The following is a 12,969-nucleotide window of genomic DNA, read 5'->3' on the forward strand; positions in this document are numbered from 1 at the left end:
TGACAACTACAAATATTATAGAAATAATATTCACATAGCAATAAATTGTAAAATACTTCAAATAAAATATATTCACACTTACTTCTCTGTTTCTTTCAACAATTTGACTTGACAAAAATTTCTTTTATCTGTATTTTTATTTGTAATTTTAACATATTAAATAAATAATTTCATTCAGAATAGCAAAAAATTAAACAAATAATGTTACACTTACTAAAATCAGAATAACGGAAAAAAACGTACCAAAATGAGTAAAGAAAAAAACGCACGAATGAACACTTAAATCTTTTACACTTCACCAATTGTGGCTCTCTTCTTAATTTTCATTCTCGGATTCATTCTTGCACACACATATACATAGCCGGAAAACTATTTTTTAACAACTTTAAATGTTAGGTATGAATTATACAGGGTAGTAGGGTATGCTTTAGGGTAACAGTGCATGATAACAGGGTATGGTTTGAGCAACTTGGAGCAATTTGTATTATCAAGATAGCAGTGCATAATTCAAGCAACTTGTAATATCATGGTAGTAGGATATGACCACAAGGTATGGTTCGAACAACTTGTAGGATCAGAGTGTGAACTATACAGAGATATAAACATTAAAAAAAAAGAGTGTAACGCATGGTGTTCCATATGCTAAGCATGGGCGTTTCATGGTGCTCCATGCGCCATGCTTGGGTGTCGCATGGTGATCCATACATTTTAACGTGCATTGTAGCATTCACTCTATTTCAACAAATAATTCGACCAGAGCATTATTTGATGATTTTTTTTCCAGAGCATTATTCAACAAAAATTCATATCATTTAACTTTTATTATTAATAAATTGAGTCACTTATAATACTGACATCATTAAATAGTTTTAACTGAAAATTTAAACAATTTTTTTAGAACTTATAACATATTTATTTTGTTTCTTTTGAATTTATTTAAATAAAATATTTAAAAAATTCTAACACAAATGATTTAATTTATCAATCAAATGACGGTAGTAATATGATGAAAAATGTTAGAATTTGTTACAAGCGTAGTGTCTTGGTAAGTGAGATTTGGTGTAAGCCTTGTTTACCTGAGTACAATTTGGTTGGTGCGTCTCTTTGTTAAGTTGAGTGTATTATATTGGTATTATATTTAAGGACCTTTGCTTTTCTAATCTGTTGGCTATTATATTGGTATTGCAGTGTGTTAATTTGTTTGACAATGATGACGGCTGAGTTGATGTTAGGGATGTAAAATCGGATATTCGTTCAGTTTTCAGTCAGATTCTGTCAGGTCGGGTAAAATCAGATATATGTCAAATCAGGTAAATTTGATGCTTCGACTCGAATCAGGTCAAGTCCATGTCAAATCAAATCGGGTCATTTTCAGGTTGATTTGACACCAGGAACAGTTCGGGTTCAGATCGGGTTACTTTCAGTTCGGATCGATGTCAGTTCAGGTAAATCAGTTCAGGTCAAAACAGTTCAGGTCCGGAGCAGTTAAAGACCAGGTTAATTCAGGTTTGGATGGACTTCAGGAGGATCTCGTTCAGATCGGATCACATGATTGGCAGATAAAATTTAGGTCGGATCTCTATCAGATACGAATTGAGTTTAAATAGGGTTAATTTTTATTTTTGGATTAATTATTTTCGTCTTTCGTGAACGTTGAATTGTAAATTGTAATTGTATATGATTTAGAGTAAATTACTAAGAATATAAATAATCATGGTTCAGTTTTATAAAAAAAATACAAATTTAAGAACTAAATTGAACAAATATGAAATTACAAATTAAAATTTAAATAAATTAAACACACACATTGATGAGGGATCAAATAAAAATAATTTTAAAATGTGAGGTTGAAATTAATACAAAAAAGTACAAAATTATACCCATTTAAAAAGTTATAGACAAATTAAAAAAATATAAATAAGTAATAAGTATGGGTCAATTTCATATGCAAATATAATTTTAAGGACTAAATTGAGCAAATATTAAATTACAAATAAAAATTTAAATAAATTAAACAACACAAAGGGATCAAATCAAAATGACTGTAAAATATGAAAAAAAATTGTAAAATGAACTAAATTGCATTCATTTCAAAAGTTGAGAAACAAAATGAAACAACTATAATTAATATTTATATATAATGTATAAACTATATATGCCATGTATAAATTATAATACTATATAGTTTATATATGAACTATTGAACTATATATAAACTACATAGTTTATTAATATAAATTATATAGTTTATATATAAATTATATATAAATTATACAATCTATATTTATATATTATGTATAATTATAAATAATATATACTATGTATAAATTAAATAGTTTATTAATATAAACTATATAAACTATGTAAACTATATAGTTTACATATGAACTATATATATAGTTTACTAGTGAACTATATAAAATATTTATATAGTATATATTATATATATAAACTATATAGTTTATATATGAACTATAGTTTACATATAAAATATAATTGATATTTACATATGAACTATATGTATAAATTATTTAAACTATATAGTTTACATATGAACTATATATATAGTTTATTAGTGAACTATATAAACTATTTATATAGTATATACTATATATAAACTATAGTTTATATTTATATACTACATACTATAGTTGATATTTATATACTATATATTATATATATAAACTATATATACTATATAGTATAATTTACATATGAACTATATATAAAAACTATATAAACTATAGTTTATATATAAACTATATACTATAGTTGATATTTATATAGTATATACTATAATTTATACTTATAAAATTTATACTATATAAATTCAGAGTATATATTATAAGTATGAATACTATATAGTTGAATACATTAATTAATAAACTATTTATATATATACTACGTATATAGTTTATATATACTATATAGTTTACATATGAACTATATATAAAAACTATATATATAAAAATTATATGGTATATACAAACTATATATTATATAGTTCATTAGTATATATAAACTATATAGTATATAAAAACTATATGGTATATATAAACCATACATTATATAGTTCATTAGTATATATAACCTATATATTAATTTATTAATATAATCATATATATTAATTGAAAGAATTGGAAAATATCTAAGGATCAAATTGAACAAATTTTAAATATGAAGCTTAAATTAATAAATTGTAACATTAAATTTGGGCTAAATTGAAGAAATTTTAAATATGAAGCTTAAATTAATATATTGCATCATTAAATTTGGACTAAATTGAATAAATTTAAAATTAGGAGACAAAGCTACAATCCAAATGAAGTTAAAAAATATGTAGGTCAAAACCCAAACCCGAAACACAAACGAACCCGTATAAAAGGCAAATTTTTTCATTTTCCAACCATTTTCCTTTCCTTTTCTCATTTTGTTATTTTGCTATCTCTCTCTCTCTCTAACTCTCCGATTCTCTCAAAATCCTCTACATTCTCTCTAGAAATTCATCCGTGTTCATAATTTTTCATCCGTGTTCATCCCAAAAACCCTCATTTGATCTTCACTAACACCAAAACCCAAACCATTTCGTGTTTTTTCGATCAAACACTCATAATTTCAACCCTTGTTCATTCGTGTTCATCCCAAAAACCCTCATTTGATCTTCAGAAACACCAAAACCCAAACTATTTCCTTTTTTATCAAACACCCAAAAATTCATCTCGTGTTCATCCATGTTCATCCCAAAACCATTATTTGATCTCCACAAACACCAAAACCTAAACCCATTCTTGTTTTTTCGATCAAACACCCAAAAGTTCATCCATTGTTCATCCGTGTTCTTCCCCAAACCCTTACAAACACCCAAAACTTAAAACCAACTTGGTTTTTTCGATCAAACACCAAACCCAAACAACAGTTCATCCTTGTTCATCCCGAAACCCTTATTTGATCCTTAAAAACACTAAAAATCAAAACCCAAACTGTTTGTTTAGATCAAATTCACCATTGTTCATCTTCTCTAACCCCTAACCCTAACCCAAACCTGAACCCAAACCCAAACTCGAACATGAAACCAAACCCCAACCCAAAACTGAACCCAAAACTAAACCCGAACCCAATCCAAACCCGAACCCAATCCAAACCCGAATCTGAATCCGAACCCAAATCCAAACTATTCGAAACCTTTATTTTTTTTCTATGATTTCATGGATAATTTGTCTTACGAGTTGAATTATCCAAGTATTTCTCATTCCTTTTTTCATTTTTTTATTTTAATATTAGAATTAATATATTCTTTATTTGTTTTGTAGTAGAAAACCCAACATATCAGAATGAAGAACATTCTGAAAGAGGTAAACTGCTCATTCTTTTTTTGTATATTCTTTATATATATATATATTTGAAAATTTTAATTTTGTATACTAACACTGGTTTTTTTTTTGCAAGGTGATGTAAATGATATACTGTCAAAAGCAGTTGATATCAATAAATCATATAAGAGGAAGGCTAAATGTTCAGCCGAGTTCAGGAGAAGAACTTCTCATGTTTGGGAGCATTACACCTTCATCAAATCTATTGATGGTTTTGTTTATGCCGAGTGTAAGTACTGCAAAAATAAAAGGTATACAGCTGATTCTTATATTAGTACATCTAACCCTATAAGGCATACTGAGAAATGCCAATCTTATAAGGAATATCTTGCTAAAAATCCTGCTTTGGTAAGTTGTTTTGATCAAAACAAATACTATGAATTGTTTGTTGAGGCTCGTCTGTGCCATGGTTATGCATATAATATTGTTGAGAATGAAAAACTTAGGTGTGCTGCCACATTTTGAACTTGAAAGTTCAAAAATGTTTGAAGATAATTGATTCATCTGTTATTAAAATGCGTGAGATTGTTAAGTTTACTGATTCTTCTGATTCCCGACTTTATGCATTTGAATTAACTATTAAAGACTGTGATTCTTCTTTCTCTGGTAAGTTAGTATTGGATGTTCCTACTCGATGGAATTCTACTTACATGATTGTTCATAGGGCACTTGAGGCTGGATTAGCAATTAAATTGTTTGTTAATATGGAAAATGAGTTGGATTTCATTACTGATCATGAGTGGGAAATTGTTCAAACAAATTGTGATTTTCTTGAGCCTTTTTATGAAATTACTACTATGTTCTCTGTTTTAAGTATCCAACTTCTAACGTGTATTTGGCTAACGTTGTTGCAATTGAAAAATTATTGTGTGATGCTCATAATGATCCCTGTGAAGGTATTTCTGTAATGGTAAGACCCATGCTTGAACAATATGAGACATATTGGTCTGATCACTCAATGATTCTGTCTTTTGCTGTTTTACTTAATCCTCAATATAAATTACAACTTTTGAAAGAGTTGTACAATGTTATTTATGTTGAGGATGAGGTTCAACAGAGGGTAAGTCTCATTTATAATGAGGTTATTGAGTGATATGTATTGTATTCAAAAAATGTACCTTGTAGTTCTTCCTCTTCTTCTGTCCAAAGTAACACATCCTTAGGCAGAAATGACTCAATTTCCAATCGACCTCGAACATTTAGAAAATCATATCTATTTCAAGTTAGTTATTACAATTTTGAGTTGAATTTTATCTTATTTATTTCTTGTTTTCATTTACTAATTTTTGTCTTTTATTTTTTAGACTTTTGATGTCAATTTAGCTGCTTCAAGGTGTGGACGATCTGATGTTGATTCTTACATCAATTTGCCTCTTGTCCCTCATATTGGAGAAACTGACTTTGATATTTTGGAGTATTGAAAAAATCAAAGTATTTTATATCCGGTACTTTCATGCATGGTGAGAGATATATTGGCTATTCCAATTATTTCAGTTGCACCTGAATCGTCCTTTAGTATAGGGGGGTATTTTTTAACAAATTAAGAGCTAAACTCTTACCTAAAAATGTTGATATTTTTGTAACAACCCGTAATTGGTTGTATGGTTTTGAGTCGGAGGATAAAGATGAAGAATACTTTACTATGGTTAACGAGTCTTCTATATAAAGGTAAGCCAAATTGTTTTTTTATGTTAATGTCATTAATATTTCAAATTGTTTATTAATTATTTTAATTTTCCTTTTAAATTTTTAGGGTGTCTAATGGTCACTGAAACCATTGGAATTGGAGATTCTGTCTTTTTTCTTCCCTTCAAAGGTAACTTGATATTTTATATTTATTATGTTTTTTTAATAAAAGTTTCAAATAGTTTATTAATAATTTTTTTGTATGGTGTTTTACAAGAAGCTATAGTTGGTGCTTGATTCTGTTTTATATTGTTTGCTTCTGTATGATATTGTTTGCTTCTACTTGATATTTGTAAAGGTTTGGTAAAGTCGGAAATGTTTTGCACTATTGGCCATCGAATTCCCTTTGGCTTTACCACTGATTGCATGCTTTCTTAATGTAGGATGCTTGCTGAATTGATGCAATGAGTCTTGTTGAATTGATACAGTGATGTTGTCTATTACTCACTCATGCCTTGTAAATTATTGTTGTTGGTCTGACTTAAATCAATTTTTGTACCTTGTAAATTCTTATCTAAATAGTTACTCATGTTAAATTATGTTGGTGGCATTTTGGCTTTTAAAGCTAGAAAGTTGCCCATAATTAAACATGTTGGCATCATTTAGGTATAAAGGCTCGATGATGATATTTTTGGTAGTAAAGATAAGCTTTTAGCCTTGTAAAACCTTGGCTATAAGATATGAGAGCATTTATTTCAACATAAATTTATTTTTTAGTTGATTTTATTGTATTCAAGTGTGATAAAATTAATTTATTCATTTATAATATTTTTGTTTTAGTATTTGTTATGTCATTCAACTAATATATATTTATTTTAAAATTTTAAGTTAAGTTATACTTAAATTATTAATCAATTTTCACATTAAAAGTAAATTAGATTTATAAATATTTTAAGTCAATTTATATAATCTAATAAAATCATGTTCAATAAGACAATATCTAAATTTAATGTAATGATTATAAATAAAATTTATAATATAAGAATTATAAAGAATATAAAGAATTGGAATTAATATAAAACCCAAATTTATAATATACAAATTATAATTAATATAAAAACTAAATTTCAAAAAGTAATCATATTAATTTAATTATCATAAGTTTATTATAAATTTAAAATAACATAATTATATTAATTGTAACTTATTACTTATAAGTCAGGTAAATATCTGATCAGTTCAACAATATGTCGGATCATTTACATGTTAAGTCAATTACAAGTCAGGTTCATAACATGTCAGGTTGAAAACAGGTCGGGTAATACCAGCTATTTACCTGGTCAATCTTGGGTTCAGGTTCACATCAGTCGGATGTAGTTTTGGTTCAGGTATCATAATTTCGGTTTAATTTGGGTTTAAGTCGTTCTCAAGTAGGGTGCAGGTCGGGTTCAGATCCACAATTTCCAAGTCCAACTAGGGTTCAGGTCAACACCAGTTTCAACTCGAGTCGGTTTTGGATCGCCACAGCACATGTCAAAAACAGTTTTGACTCGAGTCGGTTTCAGCCAGTTTTTACACCCCTAGTTGATGTACACCTTAATTATATTAGTACGGTGTACTCTTTTTCTTTCGTTTAAATTTAAAGAGATTTTTTAACGAAACAAATATTTGTATTATATGTATTATAATACAAAACATATTTTTCAAAAAAATTAAATTTAATAGTCTAAAATGTAAATCACCCAATTTAATCCTCTACCTTTACCATTATAAATAGATTTGAGTCATTTCACGACCCTCGGTCACTTAAATATGAATGTTACACGAACCAAATTATCTTAGTGATTAAAGAAAATGTTGTTATTTTCAGAGATCTTGGATTTAAGCACCATCAAATGTAACATTTGTGATTGAACTTTTATTGTCAAATGGTTGAGAGTATTTAAGACATATACTACTTTGTAATCACCTTAACTTAATAAAAAATATGAATGTTGAATTCACATATTTTCGCATGAGGGATTTTATGATTTTTTATTAGTTTAAAGTGATTATAAGATAATATATGATTGAACGATTTTTAATTATTTGATAACAAACGCTCAAACACCCATGCTCAAACTTAAAACCTTTAGAGATAATAACTATCCCTTTAAGTATTGAGGTCTCTTGATTTCTGTGATTTTTACGATAATAAGCGTAGAGAAAAAGGGATGGGCACGAGACTCGAACCCGATGGGTTCCGACACGACCCTATTGGATTGAATTTTTTTAAAAAAATCTTGGTTCGAGTCAAGGCTTTTAAAAGACATGTTTGAATCGGTTAGGGTTTATGATGAAAAATACTCAACCCCACATGAAAAATAATGTAATTATAACTTATATATTTATAGATAATTATAATAAAATTAATGTCTATATTACTTTTTCAATTAGATCTATATTTTTATTGAATAAAATTAATATTTTTATAAATATATTTATTTCAAATTGAGTTTAAATTTTATTAAAAAAAAAAATCAATTTCCAGTAATATGAAATTATCCTGAATTTAGATTAGAACAAATTTCGGGTAAAAGAAATATATATTTTTGGGTTAGATCAAGTTAATTGGATCCCGACCTAATCCGTCCCATGTCCGTTCTACAGATAAGGGAACCATCTTTAAATTGTGCAAATTTAGAGACCCTTCCACGCAAAAGAAGTAAGAGCGGGGAAGTGGGGGTGAGGTTTTCGGTTTGTTTCCCTCCAAATTGAAGAAAAGGCACTTCGGAGCAAAAGGGGATTTTATTTAAAGTAAGATCGGGCACCTCAACTTAGCGAACCCTTTACTGTCTTAACACCGCAATGGCATCCTCTTCATCGTCCACCGCCGCCGGTTACGACGTGCCCTGGGTTGAAAAATACCGGCCAAACAAAGTCTCTGATATAGTCGGCAATGAAGACGGCGTATCTCGGCTCCAAGTAATCGCTCGCGATGGCAACATGCCCAATCTCATCTTATCCGTACCTTCTTCTTCTTCTCACTATTTAAGTTTATACCTCTGATTACGATTCAGTTGCTCAATAGCCATCTAAAATGTTTTATTATTACTTGAATTAGCCATTTTGTTTAATGTAGTTAAACCCCCCAACGTATAGAAGTGCAGACTCTTTCCAGATTGTTTAGTGTAATTAAAACCCCCAATTTATAGAAGTGAAAGCTCTGCTAGGAAACCTAGAATAACTGGTGGATTTTGGTTTAGCTTTATTGTGTGGTAGTATTCAACTATTACGTTAAAAAGTTTAGGGAATCTCTCTGTGAAAACCCTAAAATTTGGTTGGCAATGACGGTAAAATAAATAGGGTGATTTTTCCCTTAGTTGTTGCGAGATCTGGTGTAGAAAAAAAAACTTGATTTTTTTCTTTTTTCATTTAGGACTGTTTTTTATTCAAGGATTTAATGTGTTTAACGAGTAGACGAAAGAAAGCAAATTAGAAAGTTCCTAGAAATGAACAAGATTGCATGAACATTCTGCATGATATTTTTTAGGGTCCTCCCGGAACTGGTAAAACAACTAGTATTTTGGCTCTTGCACATGAGCTTTTGGGGCCAAACTATAGGGAGGCTGTTTTGGAGCTTAATGCATCTGATGACAGGTAAGTAAATGTTTGCGTTTCATGGCATTCTAATTTTTTTAATACTTGAATAACAAATTTGAAAACTTTGGTTTTAACTTTTCTTTTACTTTTATAGGGGAATAGATGTTGTCCGGAACAAAATTAAGATGTTTGCTCAAAAGAAAGTAACTTTACCTCCTGGACGACACAAGATAGTTATCCTGGATGAAGCTGACAGGTAAACCATTATATGAGTATCCCATAAATTTCGCTTTTAACGTTGCATCTTTTGTCTCCTGAAAAATTGCTTTTATCTACTAAATATGGATAAATCATCTTACCTGGTGTATTGATATTTTGTTAATTTTCGCTGATGCAGCTTCTGATTTTGAGTTTATAAGCATTGTTGTGACTTACAGTCACATTTTTTTTTTCTTTGATTTTGTTTTGGATTGAGTATCTGATGCTTATATATTTTATAACATTAGCATGACATCTGGTGCACAACAAGCCTTGAGGAGGACAATGGAAATATATTCAAATTCTACTCGTTTTGCTCTTGCTTGCAATACATCATCAAAAGTTATTGAGCCTATTCAGAGTAGATGTGCACTTGTCCGATTTTCAAGGCTATCTGATCAAGAGATTCTAGGCCGTCTCATGGTGGTTGTAGGTGCTGAAAAGGTACAATATTTTCTTTCAATAAGTTTTCTGATCCTCTGTATGTTGGCTAAACTGTGAAATCTTGTATTTAGTTTGTTTATTTCTTCTAGTTTTCTTATTTACTCATATTGGTTAGCCTATGTGCAATGCTAACATTTGCATGTTTCCAATTTATCCTTTTTTTCATGTGAGTTCCTCTTTTTTTATTTGCTTTGTTACACTAAAATTAGTGGTGAATGGTTCATTTATTAGTCAAGAAATAGGAAATAGAGGGAGAATCTTATCTAATTACTTTGAAATAATTGTTTAAATTCACTTATGTACGAGTGAAAGGTTTATTGTTTTGAACTAATGGAAATCCTGTCATCAGTGATTGTTGTTGAAGTTGATACAAATGCATGATTGATCTCATTTTGCCACTGGTTAAGGTTCCGCATGTTCCAGAGGGTCTTGAAGCTATCATTTTCACTGCTGACGGTGATATGAGGCAAGCATTGAACAACTTACAAGCTACATACAGTGGATTTCATTTTGTCAACCAAGAAAATGTTTTCAAGGTTGCAACTCAGAAAAGACTTGTACCAATTCGGTATGTTTTGTAACTTCAGGAATGCTATATAAAAATTTGGTTTCTGTTCAGGTTTGTGACCAGCCTCATCCATTGCACGTGAAGAACATGGTTCGCCATGTACTTGAAGGGAAATTCGATGATGCTTGTTTGGGTCTGAAGCAACTCTATGATTTGGGGTATTCTCCAACTGATATAATCACGACACTTTTCCGAATAATAAAGAATTATGATATGGCTGAGTACTTGATACTGGAATTCATGAAGGTACATCTATCTTTCTAGGCCTGTTTTTATTTCGTCTTAGAACAAAATTAGTCTTTGCCACGATATCTCCTTGTTTGTTGTGAGTTGCAGGAAACCGGGTTTGCGCATATGCGAATCTGCGATGGAGTTGGTTCATATCTTCAGTTGTGCGGACTTCTGGCGAAGTTTTCGCTAGCCCGTGAAACCGCTAAAGCTGGCATAAGTTAAAGGCGGCTAGTAATAATAGAACCCGCTGCGTGCTTCGTCCTGATATATATATTAAGCATTGCATTTGGAGATGTTAGGTATCATATGTAGGAGTAGGACCTTGTGTTGACAGTAATACTGAAGTTGTTTATTGCACAGGAACTCGTCATTGTTCCATGGCTCTTGTATTTGATGCTAGTGAACGATGGCGCGGAATGTTTTGTTGGTTTCACTTAAGAATTTGATGCCTTTTTCTTCATATGGACATTTTATCTCCAAATGTTAAGGAGCCCAAGAACCTGATGATGGGCTTTAAGATTAAGAGCTGTATTATTCTTTTTCTGTCTCATTAGATGTAACTTCAAGCAACGTCTGTACGCTTCTTGATATTTAAGGGTGAGCATTTTATCGAATCAAGTCTAATTATAATATATTGAGTTATTTGGGTTGATGAGTCTCGTTATAACTCAAATTCTATTTAAATTTTTTTGAGTCGAGTTGTGTTTATAAAATTAGAATTAAGTAGAGTTGATTCGAGTTGTTTGAATTTATTTAAATTTAATTGTAAATATTTAAACTTTATGGTACTATTGATATTATATGTATATATTTATAGTTGAGAAATTCGATTCAAATTTTAAAATCATTTCACTAATTACTAGAAATTTAAGATATTTGAGCTTTATTTTATAATTCAATTTTGATTTAAATTTTTTTCGAGTTTAGTTTATAAAATTATGAGTTGAATTTTTTAGTCAAATAAAGTTTTACTTACATTTACTAGTATTTGTTATTTATAAGCTTCAACAGTTTTGTTGTATTTTTTTTTGTTAAAAAAGAAGGCTATATTAATAGCCATTGTTTTGAAAACCGGACCGGCCGGTTCAATTGGGAACCGTTGTCTAGTCCGGTTCAATTTACACCGGTTGAACCGCTACTAGTGAACCGGTCGGAACTGTTGAACCGTTCAAACTGGATCGGTTAAAAATCAGAAAAAATCGCTAATTGTTTTTTTTAAAAACAAATTAAACCAAACGACGTCGTTTGTTAAATGAGCCAAGTCGAACTCGAGTATTGCTGAGCTCGACTCGAACTTGAAAACTTTAAAAGTAAGCTCAACTCGACTCAAACTCACGAGCTAAAAATTATCAAGTTCAACTCGAACTCGAAATATAATATTGAAACTTGAACTCGAAAAAACTTGAACTAAAAAAAATTTAGAAGCTCGATTGAAGCCTAAAATTCGAGATTGATTAAAGTGAAAAAATAGTTCACTCAATGCTCACCAAAAGACTCCATGATTTTAAATGCCAAATTACCTCTATTATTTATAGAAGTTAGTTGAGATGCTCTTCTATGTTTCTTAGTCATGTTGGATTGTTTTGTTCTCATATTTTTTCTTTAGACTTTTGGGATGCTCTTCTATGTTTCTTAGCCATGTGAGATTGTTTTTAAAAAAAAACCAAACAATATCATTTTGCTATGATTTTTTAGCCCCAAATTCATTTTTTAATTATAGTTATATAATTATATTTATTATTTAATATGTTTTACCTTAAATATTATATTGTAGTTAATTTGAATCATTTTATTTCACTTGATTTTATGGTTTTTAACTTATATATGTTATGATTTGCTTTGAATATGACTTGTGATATAAAAAAATATTTTTTATTAAATATTTTTGAT

The 12,969-nt window shown here is 29.5% G+C and overlaps 1 protein-coding gene across 1 annotated transcript; it reads left to right on the top strand.

Moving 5' to 3' along the window:
* Window positions 1–8,644: 8,644 nt before the first annotated feature.
* LOC120199325 (replication factor C subunit 2-like) lies at window positions 8,645–11,566 on the top strand. Its single transcript, XM_039200441.1, has 8 exons — window positions 8,645–8,768; window positions 8,800–9,002; window positions 9,529–9,635; window positions 9,733–9,834; window positions 10,085–10,280; window positions 10,688–10,816; window positions 10,900–11,094; window positions 11,185–11,566. The coding sequence occupies exons 2-8, from the start codon at window positions 8,844–8,846 to the stop codon at window positions 11,299–11,301; spliced, it is 1,005 nt and encodes a 334-aa protein (XP_039056372.1). The 5' UTR covers window positions 8,645–8,768; window positions 8,800–8,843; the 3' UTR covers window positions 11,302–11,566.
* Window positions 11,567–12,969: the final 1,403 nt, after the last annotated feature.

This window comes from Hibiscus syriacus, unplaced genomic scaffold (genome assembly GCF_006381635.1).
Source record: "Hibiscus syriacus cultivar Baekdansim isolate YM2019G1 unplaced genomic scaffold, ASM638163v2 tig00005406_pilon, whole genome shotgun sequence".
NCBI classification, from domain to species: Eukaryota; Viridiplantae; Streptophyta; class Magnoliopsida; order Malvales; family Malvaceae; genus Hibiscus; species Hibiscus syriacus.

Coding starts and splice junctions, on each gene's coding strand:
- LOC120199325 (XM_039200441.1), top strand. CDS start 8,844: ATGGCATCCTCTTCATCGTCCACCGCCGCCGGTTACGACGTGCCCTGG. Junction 10,817..10,899: donor ACCAAGAAAATGTTTTCAAG/GTTGCAACTCAG, acceptor GTTTCTGTTCAG/GTTTGTGACCAGCCTCATCC. Junction 11,095..11,184: donor TGATACTGGAATTCATGAAG/GTACATCTATCT, acceptor TGTGAGTTGCAG/GAAACCGGGTTTGCGCATAT.